Source organism: Agelaius tricolor, unplaced genomic scaffold, assembly GCF_023055355.1.
Source record: "Agelaius tricolor isolate 1412-34295 unplaced genomic scaffold, bAgeTri1.0.p SCAF_1, whole genome shotgun sequence".
Classification (NCBI taxonomy): Eukaryota; Metazoa; Chordata; class Aves; order Passeriformes; family Icteridae; genus Agelaius; species Agelaius tricolor.
In genome coordinates, this window is record NW_027269261.1 from 66,198,955 (window position 1) to 66,225,745 (window position 26,791).

At 39.4% G+C, this 26,791-nt stretch overlaps 1 protein-coding gene across 2 annotated transcripts in view; it reads left to right on the top strand.

Annotated features, from left to right (window-relative positions):
* The window catches only part of CEP85L (centrosomal protein 85 like), a 135,355-nt gene extending 110,116 nt beyond the window's left edge, over positions 1–25,239 (top strand). For both annotated transcript variants that reach the window (XM_071438005.1, XM_071437995.1), the window contains exons 5-13: positions 8,474–8,591; positions 10,649–10,825; positions 12,487–12,639; positions 12,913–13,067; positions 14,616–14,733; positions 15,049–15,099; positions 18,711–18,818; positions 19,201–19,414; positions 20,502–25,239. In XM_071438005.1, the coding sequence (XP_071294106.1) occupies positions 8,474–8,591; positions 10,649–10,825; positions 12,487–12,639; positions 12,913–13,067; positions 14,616–14,733; positions 15,049–15,099; positions 18,711–18,818; positions 19,201–19,414; positions 20,502–20,665 (1,258 nt within the window). In that variant the 3' untranslated portion in view covers positions 20,666–25,239. The remainder of the gene's footprint in view (positions 1–8,473; positions 8,592–10,648; positions 10,826–12,486; positions 12,640–12,912; positions 13,068–14,615; positions 14,734–15,048; positions 15,100–18,710; positions 18,819–19,200; positions 19,415–20,501) is intronic.
* Positions 25,240–26,791: the final 1,552 nt, after the last annotated feature.

A 26,791-nucleotide genomic window follows, 5' to 3' on the forward strand; every position in this document is an offset into this window, starting at 1 on the left:
ACATGGTGGTAGCTAAATTACAGAATAAAATTTATGCTTTGGGCAAATGAAGAAGAAAGTAATTTGTTGAATGAGGTTAGGTAGGAGGTGTTTGCTGAGAGGGCTCTTTGTATATGTGGTTTTCATGGAGTTATAAAAGGTGCAGCCTCCTTAAGTCGCATGCTGAATTTACAAACAGGTAGTTGAGGGGACAGGAGCTCAGAAGAGCTGTGTTAACCTCCTGCTGCCTGGTAGCCAGAGGAGCAGGACAGCAGCTGGCACGGTGCCCCAGACCCAGCTGTTTGCTGCTGGCAAGTACAAGGAACAGCTGGATGGAAAGAGGCACACCAGCAATGCCTCCCTCTTGCCCTTGCCACCAGCCTCCCTTTCATCCACAGGGTCATTAACCCATTTTTTTTAAGGTTAAACACTCTTTTGTTGGGAATTTTACTGGTGTCCCACTTACTGAGGAAGTGGAGGAGATTAGCATCACACACCTTGTTCTTCATAGCCGTGCTTAAATCTGTTGATATGTAGGAAATGGGTGCTCTGTACAGGGTAGTATCTTTAGGCTGTTGTACCTTGGTCTTGTTAAAAAAGGGAGGAGAAGAAGGAAAGGGAAACATGCTTCCTTGCTTTTCTTCTTTCCATACAAAGATAAAAAGGCAAAAAAATTCTGCCCTTCCAGATTAGATGAATAAATTTCCTTCGTTTTGCATTGGAAATCTACCAGATAGGAATAATAGCAAGTAAGCTTCCAATAGTTACAAAAACAATTCAAGGAGTAATGCTTAGCAGTTTGAATCATAATATTTGAATACTTTGGTGTGTCACTAGAAATGCAAGCATTTTTAAGTTTTTAAAATCCCAAAGAGCCACTTGAGCCTGAGAATAGAACAAGTACCTTGATTTTGATCTGTATGCTGTGTTGAGCAGGTTTAGTAATAGATAGGTAAATGCTAAACAGACTACACAAAATACATCAATTTAATTTAAGTAGTATACAGCATAAATGAATGGGTTTAAAAGTGGTTTTGGTTTGCTTTTTTAAACTGCTGTAGGGGTCACTACTAAGTTAATAAGTAGAAATCAGAAATGTTTTTTTAGTCTACTCTTAAGAAAATGAGGGGAAGACTCTACATTCAGGAAGTGAGAACACAGTGCAAGAGAGCAAGCCTGCTCTGTGTGTTCATACCAGAACACAGTGGCCCTTCTTTAAGGTGTGTCTCATGTTTTTTCCACATAAGAACTGTTGCACAGGCCATGAATGAGGACTTAAGGATTTAGTCTGTAAGAGGAAATTTCCTGCTGCAACACTTATTACTGTAATGTCTGTCACCTGCTGTACAAAATAATTGGATTATATCATTGCCTTATTTCTCTGGCAGCTTAGTATGTAACACTGCATTATATTTAGCACCAGAGGGAGCCAGCAGTGTTTGCATTGGTTTAGAAAATCACAGCATCACATCTTAATTCTTCACATTGCTCCTCTGTTCAGTACATGAACACCACTGAAATTGCAGTGTTCGGTGCAATGCTGAATGTCTCTTGAGGCTGCCACTGTAGATATGTGACAGGGGCTGCATGTAGTATGAATAAATGCCAAATATCTGGACATATGACACAAGCTGCTGAGAATAACACTTGTGCATGCAGTGCTCTCTTGCAGACAGCATAAGAGCATTTGAACAGCTTTTCCAGGAAAGATTTGGAAGTACAATTTTATTGAATAACTGTTATCCCTCAGACTGTAACAACATATACATTCTTAAAACACTTGCTAAATCATTAACTTTTAAATCCAAATCTGAATTTGGATTAGAAGTTTTCACTGAGACAAGAGAAGTAGATTTTCTTTGCCTTGTATCAAATTGTCCTGACTTCAGTAGATGACATGAAGCTGTATGTGCTCTGGTAGTGCTCATTTTAATGCTAGTATAACGCTATAATTCTTGTAATTTTGATTTGCTTGTTAAGATCTGCAGCATTAGCATATCCTGAGTGATAATTTGATGCCATTTTTGAGGAACCTGAAGCTTCATACCACCCATGGGCTGAGTGCATGCTTGTATAACAGGAAGTGGGGCTGCAAGGAACCTCCTCAGAGTGCTTTGCTGTATAAAATACACTTTGCTTCCAATAAAAGTGTTTAAAAGATGCCTTTATCTTTTCCAATATCACAAATCACCCAGGTAACTTGTGGATGAGACTTCTATATGTCTTGAGCTGGTAAATATTCATGAAGGTTTTGTTACAGAGTAATAATTTTAGCTGTTTTAAAAAGTCACTTTTCCAGATGTGAATGCTAGTTACACTGGTGAAATTAGTTTTCATCTAATAACCTAAATCTTGGCAATAAATAGAGGATGTTGGGCTAGAAACCACCTATTTAACCCAACTGCCAGGCCCTGGGAAAGGCAAGCAGTAGTGCTGTCACTAGATAGTTACACTATTGGTATGTGGAGTACCAGGTGTTCTGTAGCTTTTCTGGGTTGGGCAACTTGGTGATTAATTAGCTCAAATGTTAGAAAATTTTTCCTGATATAACTTAATCTTTCCTCCTGGGTAATGTTTTTTTAGTCATCAAGTAGTTTTTGTTATTTTTTGAGATCTCTCCAGCTGATGAGCATGTCTTCTATGAAGTGTCCAAACTGGCCTTTGTCAGGCTGAGCACTGACCATGGTTGTGTGGTGTTTGTACAACACTGGGCAGTTTTGGTCAGTTGCCATCCCAGATACTTCTCTGTGGAACTGGTGCTAAATCATTTCATGTATTCTGAGGATTTAAATATTTGTAGGAAGTTCTAGTATTTGGCAGAGAACTGCAGGGGAGGTTCAAGAGTTTCTCTGTGTTTGTCCTGGCAGGAGACTACGGAAGGTGAAGAGCTCCCACCATGGGAGGGAGAGTGCAGCCCTCTCTCCAAAGGGATGTTTGTGTCTGTGTCCCTCTCATGCCTCACTCCCTTGATTAAGTAGCACAAAGCTTTTGAGAAAGTAGAGTTACTATCTCTGCTCTTGCCTTCCTTGCTTTAGCACTAGCTTACCTCAGGCAAGCATTTCAAACTTTATGCATTTCAGAAAAGTGATTCAAAAATAGCATGAAAAACCAATCTATACAGAGCAGAAATCATGTCTCAACTCCCCAAGGTATTGCTCCCCTATTTCCTTCAAGATAAGTTCTGCTTTGACTGGAAGAAAGGTTCACTTAGAACAATTTCACAAAAAAGGAGACTTTATTGCATAGGAAATTGGAGATCTTTTCTCATAAATTTTGCTGAGAATGTTTTCATTCTCTGGCATTATCTTCTGAATTCCGGAAAATGTATTCACATTGTTTTTAGGACTTTGTGTACTAAGGATCTCTTTCCCTATCAGTACTCTGCACGTTGGACTTCTGGTCCCAAGAGATCATGCCTCTAAAACAAAGGGATATAAAAATTTGTATCCAACTTCTTAAGCAACAAAACAAAGCAGTGTACCTCCAGCTGCAGCATGGAATAAATTATATCTGTAATACAGATCCATGTTGTATTTTACTTTGTATCCTGATTCTGAAGAAGTCTGCTCAGACATTTTCACCTAAAGCAGAAAATTCTTGTTAACTTGTGACTTTTGAAGGTAAGCATCATTTGTCATTTGTTTTCTTAAGAAGTTACTACTGTCCCCTCTGTGGTGGAGGAAGCTCTGTTCTAAAGTCCCTGAATTGTTTCAAGATACTTATCTTACCTTGACTTAGAGTGTGGGACTTGGTGTATGCTAATCTAAAGTTAAGAAGAATAGCTTAGAAGTTGGGGGGATGAAGTGCTTCTCTGGCAGTTGTGGGTTTCTAAGATGGGCTTATGGAGAATGGGTGAACTGGTCCCAGATTCAAGAAATATGGTTTATTTCCAGACAAATGCATATGTGAAGGTTTGTATAAGCATGTGTCCATGCTTGTCCTGCAGGAATGTGAGAAAATTATATGAATGTCAGTTATGTCATACAAATATTTTTTGAGACTTAAGGAGAATCAGTTTTAAATTAAGTAGTTTGTTAATGCTGTACTTTGAAGACAGTCCAGGCTTGTGCACGTTGAGTTGACTGCTGTTCTCTGCTATCCCACATCCTCTGTGCTGACTTGAATTTTCAAAGGGGATTGTTTCAGCTAAAGGACAGAACTGCAATTGAATCAAAATAAAGACCTTCCTCTTACCATTGATAAGTCATGGTTATGGTTCTAACTTTCTTTTTGCTAGTTTCAATAGATTTAGTTAGGGTCAAGTAGCATTAGAAGTTTCCCTCTGAATTCTAGACAGCTTTTAAGTAGAGTCACAGGACGGGGGGATTACGAATGGAAGTGTCTGTGGCAGGCAGAAAGACAGATAAGGAATACTACTCTCCTTAAATGCCAAGGAAATAATTACACAGAATCAGCATCTGTGATCGCCTAATCTCTAGTGTCAGGATTTTATGAAGGGGTGGCAGTTGGTAATTCTGGGAAAGGCGAGAGAATGATACAGTCTGCCATGACAGGTTTTTAACTTTTCCTTCCTAACAAAATGTCATTGATCTGAAGTAGTGAAACATGACTGAAGCCTTGAAAAATAAAGAATGTTGACGGTAATGGAAGAAAAGGGAGCAAAATGCGTGTTTATAAGACCTGGAAATAACCCAAAGTCATTACTTTGTGAAAATGATAGGGCTTTCTGTGAATAATCTAAATAGAATAGCTAACATGTGGAAACTGGGACATAAAAGCTGGTTCTGGAGACCACAGAGCAGGACACAGCCACCACTTGAGTCTTGTACGTTGTTGGATAACCTATCACTTCTGCTGAGATCCCTCAGAAGGAACGTACCTGGGAGCAGTACAGGGTGGATTTGATCTCAGCTTATTTATGGTTCAAAAGAGATTGAAAAGGCATAGTCCAGTGTATATCAGTGAAATTAAAAAAAGAAAAAGGATGATGAAAATATAGCAAGCAGGTGGCTTGTGAAGGAAAAAAAATCCCTTTAAATCATTATACCTGAAGAAAAAGACAAGATGTCCTCAGTGCAGAACTCTTCTGTGGGCAAATGTGTACCAGGCAATCTTCTTCTACTTCGAGAGAAGTTTAGATTCTCTTTATCTGTTTCTGTACTGCCACCCCCAGTTTCTGGAAATAATATTACACCTTGAGGGACAGCTGGAAAGATTTGTGTCAGAAGTGTTTGTGAAAACAATGTTATTAGTCTCACGTTTGCATTAATTGATTGGATAGAATATTTACAGTTTATGCATCTTTTAATGCCATTTCCTTCTGGAAGATCAGTTTACATAAGGAACACTAAAATGTCCCTTCCAAAAGGATGTTTTTTATTCCTGCCTTTTCTGATTTATTTTCATTTTTTAACTTTTATTTATTTTATTTAAACAAAATTCTCAGCTCTGAGTCCCTTTGGTTGGTTGATGCCTTTGGATCAGGGTATTGCCTCCTGTTCCCTTCTACTTTAGTCTGAGTGTTAGGGGAGGGGATGTGTCAAGACAGACACTTGAAGTAAAATAGTGATTTTTGCATTGGACAAAGGGATTGCATGAAACCATGTGAGAAGTGCCATGACATTCAGTACACCTGTAACTCTTCCTTTGCTGTCAGCATAGAGTTGTAACACTCACTTATGGGGAAAAAAATAAGGACATTGTGAAGGAAAGCAGTTTCCATGGTGCCTAGGTACAGTGCTTTCACTGAACCCAGATGTGTGAGGTGAGGTCTGGTTTCTGTGCACTGAAGGCTGGATTCCTGTCAGATTCCCCCGTGCCCAGAGCTGTGCCCAGTTGTACTCAGATGGCTTCTAGAAGCACTAAAGGTTGAGGAGCTTGACAGAAACTTGGAGGCACTTAAATGCTAAAGGCTGGTTGTATTTGGTTTTGCTTTTTTAAAGTGCTGGGCTGATAGATTGCTAATAGGGAGGCTTCTGGGGACAGTGTTCCCACTGTAATAGGCAACCTGTGTTTTTGAGAGCAACTGAAATTTCTAAATTCCTTTTGGATAAAGCTCAGACTCTCTGGTTATGCAGCAAAATGTTTGTTTCAGAGTGCCATGAGGTTAATGTTGTTTTCATAGAGGCAGTTATGTGAAGAAGTTGTGGAGTCTACACAGCCCTAAAACATTTCTAGAGTGTGTTTTGTTGGCGAGGTTATATAATGATGGAGAGTTTTGTGCTTTGCAGAGTGAAAAGAAGCAAGCTAGCTAAACTCTGTGTTCTGTCTCATCTTGGTTTAACTTGTCTCACCTTTTTTGCAATAGAGATATGGTAGGGTAGGGAAAGGATTATGAAAAGAAATATAATAATGTAGTTCAAACTACACTGGTACTTCAAAAATATTTTAAAACATATTCTCCAGGCTGTAGTGTTCAGACTCTTGAAATCCTGCCTGGGAGGGGAGGCACTGCTAAATTGCAATCAGGCATAAACAGAAAATCCTATAGTGCTTTCAAGGGGTATGTGACAAGTGGATAAATAATTTTAAAACACATAAATAATTTTAAAACAATGAATTTTTAATAGATCTGTCTAGGAAGTAATAAGGTGATAAAAAATAAAAATTTGCTTCAGTTCATAGGTTTGAATAACTCATGCTAAATAATTTTGTTCTCTGTGACCAGGCATGCACAGAAGTCATTGAGACTTCATATTTTCTCATATAATTGTACAAACTTTTGGGCTTTTGTAAGGAATCTTACAAGTTAAGAGCATATTCATTTACCTAATCTTCCAAAATAAGTTGGAAGCTTTTTGTTTTAGTGCCATCTTACAGATGACAACCAGAATTGTGCACAGCCTTCTGATATCACATACTCCTTTTGTATTTGTTCCTTTTGTATAAGCTTGTTCAATCTAGATACTAGAGGGAACAGGAAAGCCTCAAAATCACATGTGCTGATACAAAATATTTTAAAATTCGCTGTAGTCACATAAATATATTCACTTGCTCTCTCTTTATTCATTCATGTTGAATAAATTGTTCTAAGGTACCAACAAATGGCAACTTACATATACTGGCTTTCCATTCATTGCTGTTCTTTATAGATATAAAAATAGGGAAACAGAAAAAAAAGTTCTCATTATGTTTTCTTTAACATATCTGGCTGAGAAATAACTTCTACTATATTCAATATTTTTAAAATATGTTCTTGCTTTTGTAAACCAAATAATAGGGATACAGTTGGCTGATGACTAGCTAGAAGAATATGAGTAGCTAAAATGTTCCCTTCAGCATCCTAATAAAATTTGCAGTTGGCATCTTTTCAACTAATAGATATTTTGTATTAGTTTATAGTTTATATAATCCATATTTTTGAACACCTTCTACTGTTTCCAAGATGCTCTCCCTAAACACAACCCTTCCAAATTTTAAAAAAAGCAACAGATGTTGATATTTTTCTGTATACTTTGCAGGATTTGCTTTTCCAGGGTATGCACGGGAAAGGTCTTTTCCCTTGAAGTTAACCTGTATTTGCTGTTTATCTCCTCTTAATATTGGGTTTAGTCACCTGGGTTCAGCATCATTGTTTTCAGAAAAGCCAGTCATGCTCCATGCTTAGGTGAAACTGTGGAAAAAAAAAAATTTCTTGCTTGCATGCAAATATATCCTAGAATTAAAAAGAAGGAAAATTACAGAGTGCACAAAATTGGTTTTAAGTTTATTGAGAGGTCTGTGTGTGTTTCTGGTGGGTGCTGACAGCTCCACTCTGGGTCGGGTTTTGAGGTGCCTATTGCTCCATGGAGAGTTACTGCACACCTCGTGGGGCTGTGACTTGTGCCATGGCAGAGACCTGGCAGGTGTTTGCCCTGCAGTCCTGCCGAGTTCAAATGCAGTCAGGATTTAAGCAGTGATACGATTTGTGTTATAATTCAATAATGATACAATGCTGATACTGGTTTTGTTGTACACTGGCCAAGCAGTGGGTGTCTGCTACTTGTGGTAGCACACAGTGCAGTATTTTACCCTAGGGGAAGGTACGTCTTAGGTCAAGCAGTTGATTGAGAAAGTCTTAAGCAAAGAAAAAAGCAAGACCTTGTAGGGAAGCTGTGCTGACTATCTTATATAATGGCCTTTTCTTCTCAAGTTCTTTCTGTTCCTCTTGATTTGTAAATCTCCTCAGCTTTTATCAGAAATCGGTTCTGGTAAAAAGAGGGGCCAAGCAGGAGGAGTCCAAGTGAAATGAAGGTGCCATTTTTGTTTGGTTTTGTTCTGCTTTCTGTATGCTTTCCCCTGCTTATACTTCCAACCCTAGCAGCAGATGGCAACAGAAGCCTCCCTCAACCCACACAAAATTGATAAGAGTTTTCAAATTGTATTTCTATAGTTGCAGTCTGGCTGCAGTGAGAAAAAACCCACAGCTAGTGTAATCCTGGATAGTTGAATACCACTGTTAATGTATTCTTTAGTATAAGTCTTAAGATCTCTGTTTTTCTAATCTCTGTTCCATTCCTTTTTTTTTCCCCCAATTTAAATTTGTGTATTACAGGCAGAATCAGCAAATTAACAGTTTACATCAGAAGATAAGGGAGAATGAAATACGAGCTCAACATGCAAGACTGAGCCATCTTGTGAACTGCGAAGAACCATACCTGACTAACTTACAGGTAGGATGAATGCTTTTCTTTCAGCAAAGCTTTCCACTGCCCAGCACCTGGCACCTAAAGCATCTTCACCATTTTCTGCAGGCCAGAGTGAAGAGCTTTTGTGATTATTGATGGCTGTGTAATTTCATAGCTGCAGATTGTGCAGAGAAAACCTTCTGCAAGTGTTGTAGTTTACCTTATATTTGCAGAAATCTAAGTTTTGTTAGTCTTGTACATACTTGGAAGTCTGATAAAAATAAGATAGTAATGAAGGATTGTGACACTATAAGAGTTTAACAGCATGCATGTATGGTAGTCCTACAGGGAGATAGTAGGAGAAAAAATAGTTTGATAGGAGAGTATCTGAAAATATCTAATGAGAGATTTTTCTGAAGAGGAGGAAATACTGTTCTCCTGGATAGATGGTTAGATTTTATGGATAGAGTAGATGGAGGAGATATGAGAAGGGAAACAGACTGGTGGAATACCTTTTGACAAGAACCTGAGAAGGATATGGGCGAGTGCTTCTAGGGAGCACTTAGTCTGAAAGGGAATGTCTGGTGGTATTTTGAGTATACTTGTCCTAAGTTTCATCTACCTAGCACAGGTATCAAATGGCATAAGGATATGAGGTAGCAAAGGTTCACCAAGAAATGCAGATCAGTGTGAGGATCGTGGCTGCTTATAGCACACAAATTCCATCTCCAGGCCTTGGCATATCTAAAAGGCATTACAGCAAGGGATTCTTAAAGGCAGATATGCAGAGAAATAGCTTTTCTGTCCCTCTTTTGTTATGTTATCTTTTTCTGTCACAAGCACTGCAGTAGGATCTCAGCTAGGGTACTTTGGCATGACATTATTTGTGTACTTGGAATAGCACAGTTGTACATCGCATGAGACTGTGGTTTGTGTGACAGCAGAGAAATTCAAGTGGAGCCTCAGCTGAACTTAGGTATACAGAAACTTTTGAGACATCTAGAAATGTCTAGGATTTTGTTGCTTCCAGATCTTCTTTTACAAAATACTTTAAATTTTAAGGTTTTAACCTAATTTGATTTTAACCTAATTTGTAGGTTAAGAATTTTTTTTGAGGGGGAGAGGGAGAGAAGATGCAAACAAAAAACCCAGATAAACAAACAAAGGAAACAATATTGCAGAAACTGAAATTTAGTGCACGTATCTTAGTATGTTATGCTTCAAATAAAGCAGCAGGTGCATTCCTCTTTCATAATTTAAAGAAGATTGAAAGTTTATAATGTATTTGGGTTTCTGCTTGATTTGTATTTGATTTTCTGCTTGGCTTCTATAAGACAAATTTATAAAAGCAAATCTAGTTTAATGAAGGTTTTAATCTTTTAATACTTTACTGAAGGAATGTCACTGGTTAAAGAAATTATACAGGCAGTATTTTTAAAGATAACCAATTTATGTTATTAAAAGAATTTTGAAATAAAAAGCTTAATGGGATGCATCTCCTTTTTCATCCCACATGCAGCCAACTTCCATTTTGTGCTTGTCTGTCTCTAGGCAGTGGAGATGGAAGTGTTGGTACACAGAACAAAAGACAGCAGACCTGCCTTCTGACTGTAGCTCTAGTGTTCCTGCTTGTTCCTGAGTGATTGCTCTAAGCCTTGACTGGTATTGATGTTCTGCTTTAGGAGGATCTTGAGATTGAAGTCTCTTACTTCAGTATATTCATAGCAATTTTAAAATGTTTTTCTTCTCAGGAGATGGTATGATAAAGCAGTGGTAGTGATTTGTTTTGAAAATGCTTTTATTCTGCATTTATAGGGATTTATTTTGAAATAACACATCTTCCATAAATCTGAGGGGGAAAGTAGCCACACAATGTTCTTGTGCATTTGTTATGAGTGTAAAGGTGTCCAACTTCTTTGTCTCTTTGCTTCAGATTCCCGAAACTGATGCTGTTGCCATGTCTTTCAATGTTTGAAAAATCAAACCCCACCCTTCCTGACAGCTAAAAAAAATGCAGAACTGTTTTCTGTTCTGCAGTTCAAGTGTACAGTGGTGTGTGTGTGTGTGTTCATTTGTGTGATTATTTTATTTCTTTTCATAAGCAACCACAGTATGAGAGCACACCGCTGCAGCCTCACGTTTCAGAAAGATCAGCATCCCACCTCGAGGAGCTTGAGCGGAAGATTGCAGCGGCTGAGAGCAAGGAACTGCAACTCAGTGAAATTGTGAAACAACTTTCAAACAAATCTAGTGAGGAGAAAAAGAAGATGGAGGAGAAAGTAAGTGTCTTTCCTGATCCACCTTCCTTTTTGTCACTGTTGCAGCAGCATATTTTTGCTAGAAAGGAACTTGCTATATGGGTGCCTGAGTTATTTTCGAAACATCACTAAACTATCTGTGACAGAAAAAGAAGATTAATGATTTCAGGTTTTGGTAATGGATAAATCTAGACTTGCAGAAAATATATCCTAGAAAGTGATACTAGGTGGAATGTTAATCATGGTAACAGATTTAATAAGGTATCAGTTAAGCTTTGGAAAAAAAAAAAGCTGTTCAGTATTGTAGCTTGTAGTGTTTATTATGTAAATAAAATATAATTTTAAAACATAGATTGTGAAAATTAAATCCTTATTTTTAGTGTGGTTTGTAAATGTGGCCCTCAAGCTTTGAGATGCACTCACCAGCCTGTATGTGCCTATTTAGCAGGAGTGATTCTCTTGTAGCTTTCTTAGAATGCTCAGAGTAGACTGAGACAAAGATAGCTGTGTTCTTGGAACTGTTTGGAGAAAGGGTTTCTTAGCAGGCGTAAGGAATTCCCAGGGGTAGCTTTGAATGTACTAACAGCCTTCCTTTATTGCAAGCAGGAATGTGCCATTGACCAAGGGGTTCCTAATTAATGTTTTAGGGATACATTGTCACTATAACCTCATCTTCTTTAATTACTGGGCTTAATTTATATTAAATCAGGTTCAAGGGATACAAGCAATGTGATACAGTGAAGTGTCCAGTGGAAAGACAAAGAAGAATGCATAATTCATCTCAAAATTCTGCTGTACCATTTCCTGTGAACCCTTGGTATGCTTTTCACTGAGGCAGGAAGAGCAGAAATTGAATACTGCTGCTCCTCTTTTGTGGGTTTTCCTGCCTGGATTGCTCACTGTGTAGGAATTGGCAAGCAGTGGTGAGGACCTGTGCAGCAGTGCTTGTGTTAGCAGCATGGTCTGTAGGTTGGACCCTGCTTCACTGCACAGTCCTGATTTGCCCCTTAACACCCATCCACTCTCTGCACTGAACAAAAAGAGGAGAGAGAGGGCAGGGAGGGACAGTGGAAAATACTTTTTTCCTGCCTTTCTTTCCTCTTTGTTGGTCTAGGTAATAAAGCAAAATAAGTACCAGAATACAAACAAATATAACATAATGTAAAAAGTCTTTTCCAGGCTCATGGAAAATTAAGGTGCCTACAGAAAAGGTGTTTAAAAAGGCAGCTATTCTGATCTGATATCCTCTGATGTGATTGTCAGACTGCATCAAAATCAGGGTTTTGGCTTCCAATTTTGATAGTTTAAGTTCTTGGTCCTCATGTTTTTAAGTTGTTTTCCTAGTCTAGAGGAACTAAAATGTATCCTAATTATTTGTTATGTATGAGCATCTCAGTGGGTGAAAGAATTAACAATATTTTAAGTATTAAACTTTGTGTTTTCAGTTCATAAGGTACATGGATTGTTCTGGGCAGAGGTGAAGCAGCTGTGGTTTGAGGACACATGTGGCCTGTAACTTGAAGCTGTTGGGAGTAATAACTTTTGGTTTTGTTTCCTGCTCTTAGCCAATGCTTTCATGCAGCTGAGAGTACAATTCTCGGAGAGTTAACAGCCTCTGCTTCCAAAGCAGGCTTATTTTTACTAGTGTCATAAAACATGTACTCTTTCTGTCTTTCTTCTAGCTTAAAACTAGAGACCGATATATTAACAGCCTGAAAAAGAAATGCCAGAAAGAGTCTGAGCAAAACAAAGAAAAGCAAAGACGAATTGAAACATTAGAAAAATACCTGGCTGACCTTCCAACACTGGATGATATAGAAGGGCAGACTAAACAGGTAAGGTAAAGGGAGGTTTGTTTTACATTTAAAAGATATAAGTAAGCTCCCTAATATCTGTTGTGAAGTATTTTACTGTTTCAAAATATCTTTTTTTTCACCCTTATGTTTAGGAAGAGTATTTCAATCTTTTAGAAAGGTATTAGGATTTTCTCACAGTCACGTAAGCAACACTGCTGTGAAACTATGCAGCAGGTCACTGCAAGGCTGTGGTCTGACACAAGGCCTTCTGCTGGTGTGACACAGTGTCTGACTAATGTAACCTTGTCTTAGCTGCAAATCCTAGAAGAGAAGAACAAGCAGCTTCAAGAAGCCATGGCTGAGTTGGAAAAGAAGCTTGGAGAGGCCCGGTCACAGTGCAGAGAGAGAGAATTACAGCTGGCATCTCAGAAGAAAAAAGAAAAAGAGCTGGTCACAACAGTGCAGAGGTATGGGCAGCTGCTCAGGCTGTGCCCTGCAATGGCTGTGCATCCCCACCTGATGTCAAGGCCTAATGCTATTTGCAGACTTAATCTATTACAGTGCTAATGACTTTTTATGGTAAGGGTTTTACAACTTGCTTTGTGGCAAGTTGTAGTTAATACCACAGAGAAGAGTGAGCCTAGCGTCTTCTTTGCTGTCTGTCTTTTAGGGTGTGGGACGCTCCAGCAATGGCATCATAGCCTGTTGCTAGATAGAGGATCCAACAAACTTGTGTGGCAAAGGGGCATTGTATAGAAGCTGTCAGTAGGGCTATGTAATAACTGATCCTGTCATGAGCTGTGGAAAAACTGGATATTGGCTGATGCATATATCAAGGAAGGGTCAAAGATTTCAAAAAATTCCAGCCATTTCTTACCTTTTTATTGAGGGTGCAGGTATTTACGAGAAAATTTAGCTGTAGCTAGTGTGTTGTCATTGAACTTACCTAAGTATGAAAAAACAAATGGGACAGATATCCAAGAATATCCAGGTGAGACATGGAGACTTTTGTTACTATGTTCTGTTTTAGGGGACCTATTTAAACATTTTTCTTTTTTATTAAAGGGGAGCAGGAGAGAATCACTTTTAAGTATCTGTGGATGTTCCTGCAGTTTGTTGTCCCTCCATTGGGTAAAGGTGCATGCCACAGGAGCCTGAAAGGTTTCCATGATGAAAGGCGAGCTGGCTGGGACACCTTGCCAGCCAAATTGTTGACACATTGTTTCCATCTTACCAATGGAAGGCTTTCGTGCTCCCCTAATCTAGAGGGGGATCATTCTGTCTTTTCCAAAAGCCTACAAATAGTTGGGATGACCTCTGGTTTCTAAATTAGACAGCAAGATTAGCACTAATAAAGTGTATTTCCTTTCTGAGAGAAGGTGAGCAGACAGAGGCTGTAGCTACGCGTATGGGCTGAGTTGAGCAATGGAGGGTCTGAAGGCCATGCCCTTGTGTGGGAGCATTCCTGGCAGGAATGGCCTTGGGCTCCCCATTACAAGTCACAGAGGGTGTGATGGATGGGGCACCAGCACTGCTGGTGCACAGCATTTGGTTCTGGACTCCTGAGTTGTATGTGCCCCAGTGAGACAGTCTGATTTAAACACTCCCAAAGCTGTGAAGGTTCACAGATGTCTCTGACCTATGCTTCACTTCCCCCAGTGGCACAGAGCGACTGTGAGCACTGCAGAGCTTTGCTTTGCTCCTCTCTGCCCTCTCTTCCTACACAGTACTGCTGGAGCTGTGCCTGTTGGGACACTCAGCACAGAGTGTGGCACATAAAACCTGCATTCATCTGCATGAATATGGCCTTGTCAGTGCCAGGGCAACTTGAGTAGTTTAGAATTTTTGCATCATTCACGGGCTGTTGGTGCATGAATTACATAAGGCTGGATTCTGCTAGGTACAGTTTTACAGTTCTGGTTGGGTAGATGGTGCAAGTTCTAATTTTTTCCTAGAACACACAACCCTCTGGTTTCTATTAACCCACCTAATCTTTATTTCATGTTGAATGGCAGTTTACAACAGAAAGTAGAAAAATGCCTGGAAGATGGTATTCGGCTTCCTATGTTGGACACAAAACAGCTTCAGAGTGAAAATGAAAGTCTCAAGGAGAAGAATGAGAAAGCAAGTAAGGTTAGTCTGCAAATATTCTGCTGGTGCCATCTTTAACCTTAAATCTTACACTTCTTTTTTTTTTTTAATTTAGAAATAAATACCTCATTGAAGAATTACATATTTGTTGTTAATTCTGATGACTTTTCAAGACCTGCCTGTCTCTGTTCAGAATATTGATTTTGCATGAATTTGTATTCTGTCAGAGTTGAACTGTCTTGTCACTTGTTTTTTTAAAGATGCTATTTAGAATCTGCCTACACACCTGTAGCCTGATTTTTAGACAATGATCTGAAGAGACTCAAGCCTTCTAAATTGCTCAATTTTATATTCTAGATTATAGACAATCAACAAAATCAGATAACTGGACTGATTTTGGACATGCAGGTAAGGAAGAGTTTATCTTCTGTTGTTTACTGTGTGCATTTTTAGTTCACAAGAATGACATAGCTAGAGTTGAATTTTATTTTTTTATTTTTATGAATAGGAGTCAAAGGGAGAAATTCCGAAAATTTAATCTTACAGATGGATTGTAGTCAACTCATGTTCTCTTGCAGGCTCCTGGTGTAGTTATGTCTCTGTGGTTTAGCACTTCACTGGTACTCATCAAAAAGTGAAAAACTGTTGCTGTGTTGCATCCTTATCCTGCTGGTCTAGCGGGTCATCCAAAGTACAAAAGCGCTGTTGCTTAGGGGCTTCAGTGTTCAGTTTCTTAGAAGAGACAGGTGCCTTTCTAAATTATCTCACTTCACCCTGTTCAACTAGTTTCTGACACTTGGATACCTTAACTGTCCTGCTGGATGTTGGGCAGCCAGCTTGCAGCCAGAGATTTTTCTAGACAGCAGAGGTTGTCAGCTAGGAGTCAGCTGCAGCTCTATAGATCTGATTAAGAGAGTGTTGAAAGTTACTCAGTGACTGCTGTTTGTTGTGGAGAAAAAGAAACATTATACAGGTTTTAGAAAGGAAGATATTTCTTGTCATAGAAAAAGCTGAGCATTTAAACAAACCCAAACATCTGTTTTCAGCAAACATTGAAGCCAAACTCCAGTTTCCACATTCCTCTTCTAGAATGTCATTTGTCTGTTAAAAGTTGTCTCCCACTGTTAAGTTGCTTCCTTTCTCTGCCATGGTAATTAGGAGGCCTGACTCCTGTCAACAGCCATGTATTTGTTTGATTAGGTTGCAGTGTGTGAAATACATGTGTAGAGAACCAGTAGGAGAATTTAAGTTGCAACATGAGGTACATATGTTAACTGAAAAGGAAACTGACTGATTTAGCTTCTCAAGGTTTGAAGAAGACTGATTTTATCAAACTGAGATGTTTGCATGGAGCAGACTGGTATGTGCAAAAATTGTAATACAGGCTAATGTTGTTTCAGATGATATATAATTAAAAAGAAGTTCAGCTTGAACTTCATAACATTTTGAGGTTCTCTGTGCCTTTTTGTAGTTAAGATTATTTACATATGTACTCCATATATATGTTGTGCTTATCAGAGATACACAACTTGCTAGGTGTGTCATCATCAACCTAAATCTTTCCATGTTTCCTAAGCCTTCTGGTCTTTTTCTCACCATCACCATTACCTTGGGACTAGTGATCTACAGTGTTTTGTGTGCTTAGCCTGACATGACTTTACAGAGCTGGACTGGGAAAAGCTGAATAGTTGTGACTGTCTGTAAACAGGATACTGTTCTGTTCTCCAGGACTTCCTCTTTCTTTTCCTCTTGAGGTCTTTTATATGAGGACAGAAAAGATTTTAAAACGGTGTCAGCCCTTGAATTACTTGTGGACTATAGGAGCTTCTTTGTATCCTTGATATCCCTGGCCTTCCATACTTGTGACCTGGGAAGTATTGAAAATTAGCTCATTGGAAATTGAAATCCCTTATCAGCACAGAGATACAATTCATCTTCTGCTAAGATGATCTCATTTTATTCCATGTCTTCTGCCACATTGTAACCTTATGCTTGAGAATGTATTTCAGTTCATTGGTTTTGACTTGCAAGCTGAAAACAAATTCTGTTTCAGACAGCAGTTGTATAAAGCAGTATTAGTTTCTCATAATCATGGTGAAATTATTTTGATCTTCCTTGTATGGTTTTACTTCATTGATTTGTTGTTCTGAGTGAGAGGAATTAAAATTTTTGTTGGCCTTGGCAAGATGCTGTGCTGCATATATAGTGCACCTTTAGAAAGAGAAAAATTGTAGATGACCGTGGTGCTTTGAAGAGAAATTCATATTTACATTATTAATTTGGATATCACAAAATGAACAGTTTTGATAGAAAAAAAAGACAGTAGAAGTCAGATGGGGTAACATAAGCATTGTACAAAGTACATTTGTCAATCTTGCCAGTCACAATAAACCCCAATTGTGCCAGGCTGGGAATATTGGAACTTTGGAAGGCATATGGAAAAATAAAGGGTGAAGTATAAGGAATTCATAGCACCATGAGGAATGTGTAAAACTTAGCACTATAGGTTCAGTCAAGCTGTTCTTTTTCTGAGCATTAGGATGAGGGTAACAGAGAATGATTGGTAGCTCTTAGGTGTATCTTTTAAATATAAACACTGATTTCTACTTCTAGTAGTTCCCATTACATGGAGCAATTATTGAGCTGAACATGTGCATATTGCATGGAATATTCTAAAAGTTGTTTCTTGTTTAGTTTGCAGAGCCATGTAAGTTTAGTGGCAGATGTAGTTCTGAAAATACACTGGGAAAGGTTAATATTTCTCACCCTGTCTTCCCTACCACCTCCCCCCTTCGAGAAGGCTGCACAGTCAAACCTTTTTTGTCTGTTGTTGGCATGACCATGAAACGTGTAAGTGGTAGTCCTAATGCATCTGTCATAGCTGGGGCACTGGGTGTCCCGGAACTTGATCTTCATCAACGACTGTTAAAATTGGAAGATATTTGGAAGCTGGGAGGGTGTTTTTGGCACTGCATTGCCCTGTTCACTTCATGCTTCTTAAGTATGACACCTGTACGCCACAGATGGAGCTTGAAGGACCTTCAGTCCAACCTAGTAATGGCGATTTTTCTCAGTAGATAATGTTTATAAAAGCCTGAAGGCAACAATTCAGCATCGCTGCAGGTTCTGCTCATCTGCAAGCACGCAAAGGAAATGCCTGAAGCAGTTATTTCCTGCCCTCTCCTGGCCCAGGGTGTTTCCTTTGCCTCCTTCCTCCCACTGGTGTGTGTGGCTCTGCTTTCTCAAAGAGCTTATCTTTAGGATACACATTACTTCAGCACTTCCTTTTGAGGGGCATGCTGGGGGTTAAAAGAGCAGCAGGTCAAGTGTACGAAAATGGCTTTAAAAACAAGTAATCATATCTGGATTCTGCCTGCTCACTCCTACTGCTGACATGAAAATAAAGTGTTGGGGGTTTTTTAGTCTGCATTAAGTCTGTAAATGTTAGCACCATTGTTTTCCAGTTTTGCAAAGAGTGTGACAGAGTCCCCACTGCTTGTGTGGTGTCGAGCTGAACGCTCAGGGAAATTTTGTCAATGCTGCAACGCCTCCTGTGACTCGCCAGGCCTTTAAAAACTTCATGTAGTGTTGGACCTGCCTTGCCTCTCAATACTCCCTGCCTTCTCATCAGTACTGGTAAATCTTACAGGTGGCAATTCACAGCTGAAGAGATCTCTCTGTTTGAAAGCACCAGGAGTTTATGTAGTCTCTATTCATTGTTAGTATTCCGATAAGATGGCTTGAATATTCCTCTTTCTGAATTTTGCCAGATGACCTGAAAAGATATCTGCAGATCTAAAAGCCAAGTAGTGGAATAAATATGAGTACTTTCAAGAGTAAAGGCACCTGTGCTCATGCTGAATTCACCCTGAAAATTCCATTTTGGCAGTATCTCGTGATTTCTCAGTTTGAGCTCTGTGGGTAAAAACCGGGGAATTGACAGCAGGTGATTCCGTGCTGCAGCAGGTTTTTTTTTGTTGTTGTTTAAGATTGTTAACCTGTGTTTTCTTTCATTTCAGTCTATGCAAGAGAAGCTTTCACAAGAAAAGCTGATAATTCAGAAGATGACAAATGAGCTTGAGGAAAAAGAAAGACATATAGAGCAGCTGAATAAAACTCTCTCTGAAGTAAGTAAAATAGCACTAGTATCCCAACCCCTCACCACACCAGAGCCAGGAAGAACCTTATAGAATGATTATAAGATGCCTTGGTAGGGCTTTATGAGCTTTATTACATACTTAAATATCCTCGCTGCCATGCAGATATATAATGCATACCACCCCTGTGTAAAGAAGTGAGAATTTAAAAGGTAAAGATGCAGAAGTAATGACAACATGAAATAGCCCTATAAAAGCTGTCTGTATGCTGTTCTTTGGAGGGCTACAGAAATATTGATTATATGTTTGGAAATTAATTATTTTTAATTGTACTATCTGTGGCTTGAAACTTTCTGCTACATTGAATGCTGCAGACTAACTTTCCCCTTTTTTCTATTTGCTTTTCACAAAGAACCAAAGATTGATGGAAGAGAATGCCTGCCTGAAGGAGCAGATCAGGCTGGTGGAGCAGTCCAAGCAGCCAGTATCTGAGAAGATGCCTGTAGCCGACCAGTTGTTCAAGGAAATGTCCCACTGCTTGTTTGACTTGAAAGCACTGTGCAGTATTCTTACCCAGAGAGCTCAGGGCAAGGAGCCTAACCTTTCCTTACTGCTGGGAATCAGATGTAAGTGATGTTGACTTTCCAGTGCTTAATAAATGTTTTGACACAAAGGAATAACAGTTTAGCTAATGTGGTGCTTGAACTTGCCAGCTGGACAAGCTTGTGTCCCCTTGCTATGCAGCTGGAGCAGTGGTGCATGAACTCATGGAGCTCTCTGGAGAAGCTGGGATCTTAGTGCCTCTGGGCCACTAAATGCATGTGACTGCACAGGTCCTTGCCAGGTCAGGAGAGCAGGCAGCTGGCTCTTCATGTGGACCCAGTCATGGATATGTTCACTGCTCTAGAAAAGAAAGGTGTGTAGCCAGGCGTCTGTCCCTCCTGAGACACACTGCAGTCACTATGAGGGTTAACAGATGCTAAACACATCTTCTGCTTTTCTTTTAAAGCCTTTGGGTCAAGTGATAGGAATATCCATCTACTCTTTGAATATGTATAGGTCTGGTTTGGGAGTGGGGATGTCCAGGTGTTTGAAATAAGCCTTGTGCCTGTAACTTCATCTCTTGTGCTGTTCATCTAGTCTTCAGCATTTACTAAGCTGTTAAATTTAACCAGGAAATGAGAAGCATGCCCTAAAACCAAAGTTTATGTCAGGTATTTCCTTCTAACAAGCTGGTTGTGTTGACCTGAATGTATCATATTTTGATGTTTTCTGAATGTGAATTAGAATTCATCAGGTGGGTGGGTTGCTGAACTGAACCATCAGCAAGGTAGAAAGGTAAAGTACAGTGTTTGTGCAGCAAGAGCTGCCACACACCTGCTAGCCCTCTTTTCTGAGTGACTATAGAAACACCCAAAGTCTCTAGAAATGCTCGTTTCATTTTTTTCCACTGCTGTTCTGATTCATCAGACTTCAGGAAGTCTAGATCTTGGTGCAGACAGAAAAGCATGTCTTTCAGAGAAGCACTGATGGGCTCTGAATTGAGTATAAGTTCACTTGATACCTGATATTGTAGACTTTTCATCACACTGAAGCGTGATTTGTCTTGATGTAAATCAAGTGACCTGCCTCTTATTTCCAAGGAGGTGACTAGTTGCAGAATTCAGAGGCCACAGCTGCTGGAGCTTTAACCTTGGGTGTTGTTTTTTGTAGCACTGAGCTGCTCATCTGAAGAGAGTGAAAATTACCACAGCACAGAGACCCTTTCGAAGAAGCTGTCGGACGTTTGTCAGCTGCGGAAGGACATCGATGAGCTAAGGACTATCATGTCGGACCGCTACGCTCAGGACATGGGGGACAACTGCATCACTCAGTGACAACACCCCATCCTGTAGCAAACTGCTTACTAGGTCCTGCTGTGTCACAGGTCTTTGCATTTCCATTAAGGAGCCATATGGGAAGGCTGCAAATAGCACCAGACACGCATCTCCGAGCGCTGGGTGTGATGGATCTCGGGAGTCTGGTGTGCAGGGGGCAGTCATCATCTGAACAGTGGTACAAACTGCAAGAAATATCTTCTCCAAACTACTGAATGTAGGAACAAGCTGTGAAGAATGATTCAGTTGGACACTCTGTTTCCTTCATTTGGGCTCATTTTATTTCTTTGCCTAGTTTTTGGATCCAGAGCTTTGGAACAGCCGTGCTGCTACAACTCTCAGTCCTTTCCTTCATCAAGGGTTTATGTGGCATTATCTGAGTTCAGATCTTAGGGGAGAGGGTTGAAGAACCTATGCATGTGTATGTCTGGCTGTACATGATGAAGCCAGAGGCTTCTACCACTGCACTTCACTCTAAGAATTGCAATTAGAACAATCTTGGAACATTCAAAAAGTAATTTTTGAATGTCTCCAAGTTGTCAAAAATTAGGATATAAGAAAAGATCTTTTTAGTAATGGATGTCTACCTTGTTTGTCAGTAGCAGGAAAACCCCAGGTTTAACTCCTTTATCCAAACAAGTGCATAAAATAAGAGCTGTACCAGATTGTTTGAAGCACTCTCACATTGCTGTAAGAAGTTTGAATAGTTCAAAGTCTGTGACAAACCAGAGAAGCTGCAAGACACAAAACTGCAGCTTGCTCCATGGCTATACGAAAAAAACCCCAAAACAACCAACAACTGTATTTTAGTGTTTGTATTTTTTTTTTCCCCTAAGGTCCTTTCCATCTCAAAATGTTGCTGTATTTTATTCCTGAAGGTCTCTGATAAGGTTGTGCACCACCTCAGCCGTTTTTACTGCAACTACAAAAAGGGTGGTTTTGACTCTGGCAAAATGAAGGCTCAAAACAGAGTATTTCCAATTAGCAGTATAAAATACTTGGTTATCTGAGGACTAAAAATTCCACGGTGTTTGGAAAATCTTGATTTCTCCATTTTTGTAGAATGCAATTACATAAAATAGTAGGCTTATGTTCCATAGCTTATTCAAAGAGTGTCACTTGGCAGTGCTCTTTAACTCCCATGGGACAGATGACATTTCCAGGAACATCACTGCAGGTTAGTTGCACAGTTTTGCATAGTGGAAAATAATATTTGGCTGAAGGAAACAAAAACTTGCAAAGAGTAAAACTGCTTTTAAATAACACTGTTAAGAAAAATACATGCATCACTCACTTGTGTGGTATTGCAAGAAGGTTTTAGATGCCTTAAGGTGCAAGTCAGTCAGCTGATCTGGAGTGGGGATAACAGCAGAAATCTCTTGGAAAGCTTAGCAATTCAAACCAAGTTAATTCTAGGGTAACATTTTTATGGCAAAAGTGAATATCTTCAGATTTCTGATTTGCTGATGTGTTGCTTTCTGTTCATTGTTTAACAGTTACTGTTAATGTTGTTTTTATAATTTAGTGGTTTAATTGTTTTTAGATGTATGAATTTATTTATTTGACAGTTTTCTCTATCCTGAAAGTAGACTTGGACTAATGTGTGAAAAGTAGTGTTGCTATTTATACTACTGCTACATGGTGTTATCAGATAGATTAATCTGACTGATTCAGCTCCTGTGAGCACTAAAACATTCTGTGTCTAGATAAAATCACAAGTGAAGTTATCTACTGTCTACTTCAAGGAAAAAAAAATGAGGCCATGTTATTTTAAATTTCTCTTTTCTTTCTGTAGGCACACTTCAATCTCTCCATCAGGGCATAATTTGCTCCAGTCTTCCTTGTCCTTCTCAGTGGTGTGATGCAGGTGGAGTTGGAAGTATAATTGTGCTCCTCTCATTGATGTGATGAGTTCTGCTATCAGTGGGGAAAAGATGTTCTGAACTAATCTGCATTCTTAAACTGCAAACAGATCAATGGTTGTTACCGAAAGGGATGATTTCCTCTGGTAGCTCATTAGCAATATTAATTTCACATTAATACACACCTGCTGCATCAGAGGTGTACTTTTATACCATTGCAAAACTGAAAACCAGGATCTTTGTACCAATGGGCTTGCATAGTCTGTGGTGCCTCTGACAGTGCTGGCTTTTGTGACTAAGGCTTCAGCTCATTCCTCTGGTGTGGTTGGTTGGGTTTGTCCCTGCAGTGAGGTAGTCTTTAGTTTATGGCATCTGTCTCCTATCAGAATTCAACAATAGCATTTCAGATAATAAATTAGAAATATTACGGAGAGAGGAAACACACAAGTTACAGGTTATTACTTCCTTAGATGGCAATGTTGTACCTATAAAATATCACCAAAGCCTGCATTAATCTACGTTTGATAGAAATAACAAGGAGTTTAATAGAGCAATTACAGGGGAGCAGGAGATCTTTTGAGTCACTTTGAGCTATTAAGCTTGTCACTTGGCTGGTATTTCTCCACTGTCCCTCCTGCTAAATGGTGATACTGTACTGCAAAGTTGAGATCACTAGTTTATATTTGCCAAGCACTTCAGAGCTTTTATGCTCTTCAAGTATTAGTTGAAGGTCCCTCTGGGAGGGGATCCCATTTTATTCATAATACTTTTGATTGCAGTGCTGTAATCTTGTGTTCTAATGTTTTTGTTACAGAACCTGTCATATTTATGTTGACTTGAAAGCACTTGATTTAAAACCCCCTGAGTTTATCTGCCTCAGTCAAATTAAAGTAGGGAGGTGAATGATGGATGTGTGAGCCAAAGAAGCAGACTACCAATTGATTATTTACAGCGATACAGTACTTTGCTTTGATTTCTTAAAATTTGGCCTGTTGTAGTGGTAGCAATTACTATATACGCATCAGTTTACAGATGCCTCTAAATGGAATAAGCTTTGTCTAAGATATGCATGACTGTTTAATTGGTTAAAATGTAGTGTGTGTGGTCTCATTCAGCATATTTAATACAGAGATGATTAACGAATGTTAACATTGGAATTGCTTCGATTTAGTCATGACAACTTTTTGCTGTAGCTATTAGACAATCCCAAGGGCTGAAAACAACTGCAGATGAATGGATTCTGTACTGTTCTGGCTGTCAGCAAACTGTACATTTTGTACAGTTTCAGGTAGAATTTATGAGATCCTCTAGAAGATACTTACAGTAACTACTGTATTTAAGAATGTATTTTGAAAAAGACATGAAAAGTAACTGTCTTCCGACAAGCTATAGATGATGTATTCACTATATAGAAGTATTTACTATATAGAAGTAATGCAGCTCAGTCATGTAAATGTGATTTAGGTTGCTGAACTCCGCTGTGCAGCTTTGTGATGTGACAGGTGTGTGAAATTGTGGAGATCTGCTGAAACCACCCACTCAGGCTCCAGCATTTGAAACTGATGGTGGTCGTGAAGTCATTCAAGAGCTGAAATTCCGTCCTTTTCACTTCAGAAGGTTTCCTTCCTTCTTTTGCCCTTGCTGCCTGTCTTTTGTTTCATACATTTTTTTGGTTTTTCTTGGGAAGGATAAGAGTGCAAGGAAAGGAAGAAAGCAAACCCTTTTCTCCATGACCTTCTGCTGTAGCATGGGCAGTGACAGCAAGCTGCGCTCCCTCCATCAGGGCACAATTTGCTCCAGTTTTCCTTGCCCTTCTCAGTGGCGTAATGCAGGTGTAACTGGAGGTATAATTGTGCTCTTCTCATTGATATGACAAGTTCTACCATGAGTGGAGAAAAGATCTGAACTAATCTGCATTCTTAGACTGCAAACAGCTCAATGGTTGTTATCTAAAGGGATGATTTATTCCAGTAGCTTATTAGCAATATTAATTCCACAGCTGCATACCTTTGTGCCTTCTTAGCCTGAAGTAAATAAATGTATGTCCCCCTGGAACTTCAGATAAGTTGTTAGTGTGCTGATGACTGCACCTTGTTTTCTTCTCACCTGCTATTACTTTGTTAACAAGCTTTTGTAGTAACAACTCTGCATAATGTCTAGAAACAGAAATACTGAAACTAGGTACTAGGTGTACACTTTGAATGTTAGGCTGGTTGTTGTATGCAGCTTCTTTGAATACGATGTGTGAGCAGGAAACACAAATGATAATGTGTTTTTTCTGTGTATATTAATTACAGTATATCATTAGTTCAGTGGGGAGGAGTGTCTGGAGCTCTCTTTTAAAAGCACAGCTGACATATGTACTGGATCAGTCCCTGAAGACTGGTAGTTTTGTAAATTGGGTTCAATTTTTGAACTGCTCAGAATACCTCATATGTAAATAGAGTTGTCATGACTTAATCACAATGTGTTCATTGTAAAAAGTAACGGAGCCACTGGCTGGCTCAGCTTTAGGCTTGTTGTTCTTGCCTCTTTTTGTAATTTTTTTTAAAGTAGGGTTTACAGCTAGAATTTTGAATGCCAAAGTTCTATTTATTAAATAATAATAAAAGTTTTCATTGTTAATGACTGGTATTTTTCCACTGGAATTTGTTTGTTGATGTTTGGGATTTGTATCCACAGAGCAGAAATAAATTTTGTTACAAAAGTGAATTTTTCACGGTTCTCATTTGTCCAGTATCTGGCATGTGACAAAAGTGATCAAAGCTAGAGGCAAGAAAGGAACCATGAAACATCTTCCCAACACCCACCCCAGCTTCTCTTTAGAGGTCTGTTCCGCCCAAATACCAGCTGACCAAGCTCTCTCTTCCTGGCCTTATGTTTTGTTGTTTTGGGGTTTTTTTTTAAATCAAGGTCTTGATATTAAAAATATTATTTAAATGATATGATAAAAGGATTTTAGAGCAGCATTCCCTGATTCTTTTTTTAGACAGATGCTCCTGTTGGCTGATTGGAGAGATCACAGGTAGGTCTGTTTAAAAGACTAAGCACAAAACTGTAGGCAGAAGTCTCCCTGCTGCATGGAATACTGCAGGTCAGTACAGCCCAACACAACCAAGCAGTGTTGACTTCCCTGTCAAGTTACTCTGGGGAAAAGTCAAAGGGTAAGGATTTTGGTCAATCTAACAGGAGTCTTCACAAGTGTAGAGGGAAGTGGGGTCACCCAAAAGGGGCTTTTTCACAGTTCCTTGTGATAAATCTTGGAGCCTGTTTGGAGCATCAGGTGCTGAATGAGCTTTGCATGTGGAGTGGTCTTCTCCTCCCCTCCTCACGCTCCATCGTGCAGAGGGCAAAAGCTGGCACTAGCTTTTCTTTTCAAAGGCACTGAGAAATGCACTCCACTTAGGTAATGCATTATATATGGCAGACATCACTTGCTTTTCTCCAGCATTGTGACTGAAGGTTGCATGATGGGTTTCTAACTCAATTAGAAACATCCTGTGCCCTGTGTAAATATGTGTAACAGGCTGCACAGATGCCAGCTTTTTGTAACTTGCTGAGGGTGGCCTTTTGTGAGCTGCTGCTCAAAGTACAACAACTAAAGCACTGCTAGCAACAGTAGTGGTAGAAAATGTCCTGTTGCCTTTTATTCCACAAACAAAATACAACTCCACATGTGGGTAAAAATGAAGCCTTAAACAATAACTCTGCAAATAACACCGCAGCATCTTGAATGAGGACAATTTGCAACAGGTAAATCTGTGGTACATTGCCTTCCTTATGTAAATTAAGTCTGCATGCTGGGTAGTTTGTTTTGTAAATGAATGGGTTCAGTATAGTTGGAAAATTTCCAAGTGGCAAGGTATGAAAGATGTTCTTTAATTACATTTTAGTATGTGCATATTTATTTTCTGGCTTTGTGTCAGTTACTCCCCCTTTGGGGGCAGCTGCTGCTTTTCTCCTCCTTTTCTTGGTGTCGCAGGTCTGAATTTCATGGAGATAAAGGCACGCTTCAAGTCATGGAGTTGGAGCCTGACTGTGGAAAACCTGATAGGTTCAGCTCATGTTTTGAGGTGCCTTGATGAGCAGTTTGGCAGCTCTCCCGAAGAATGCAACCTGTAGGTATTAATAGACCAGAAAATGGATTTAATGGCCTGTGTGCCTGTGAAAACATTTGCCTGAAGGAAGGCAAAGGGAAACCATTGTATAACTCTGGTTGGGAAAAATGGTGTCTCCTGCTGAGAGACTGAATTGTAACCCTCAA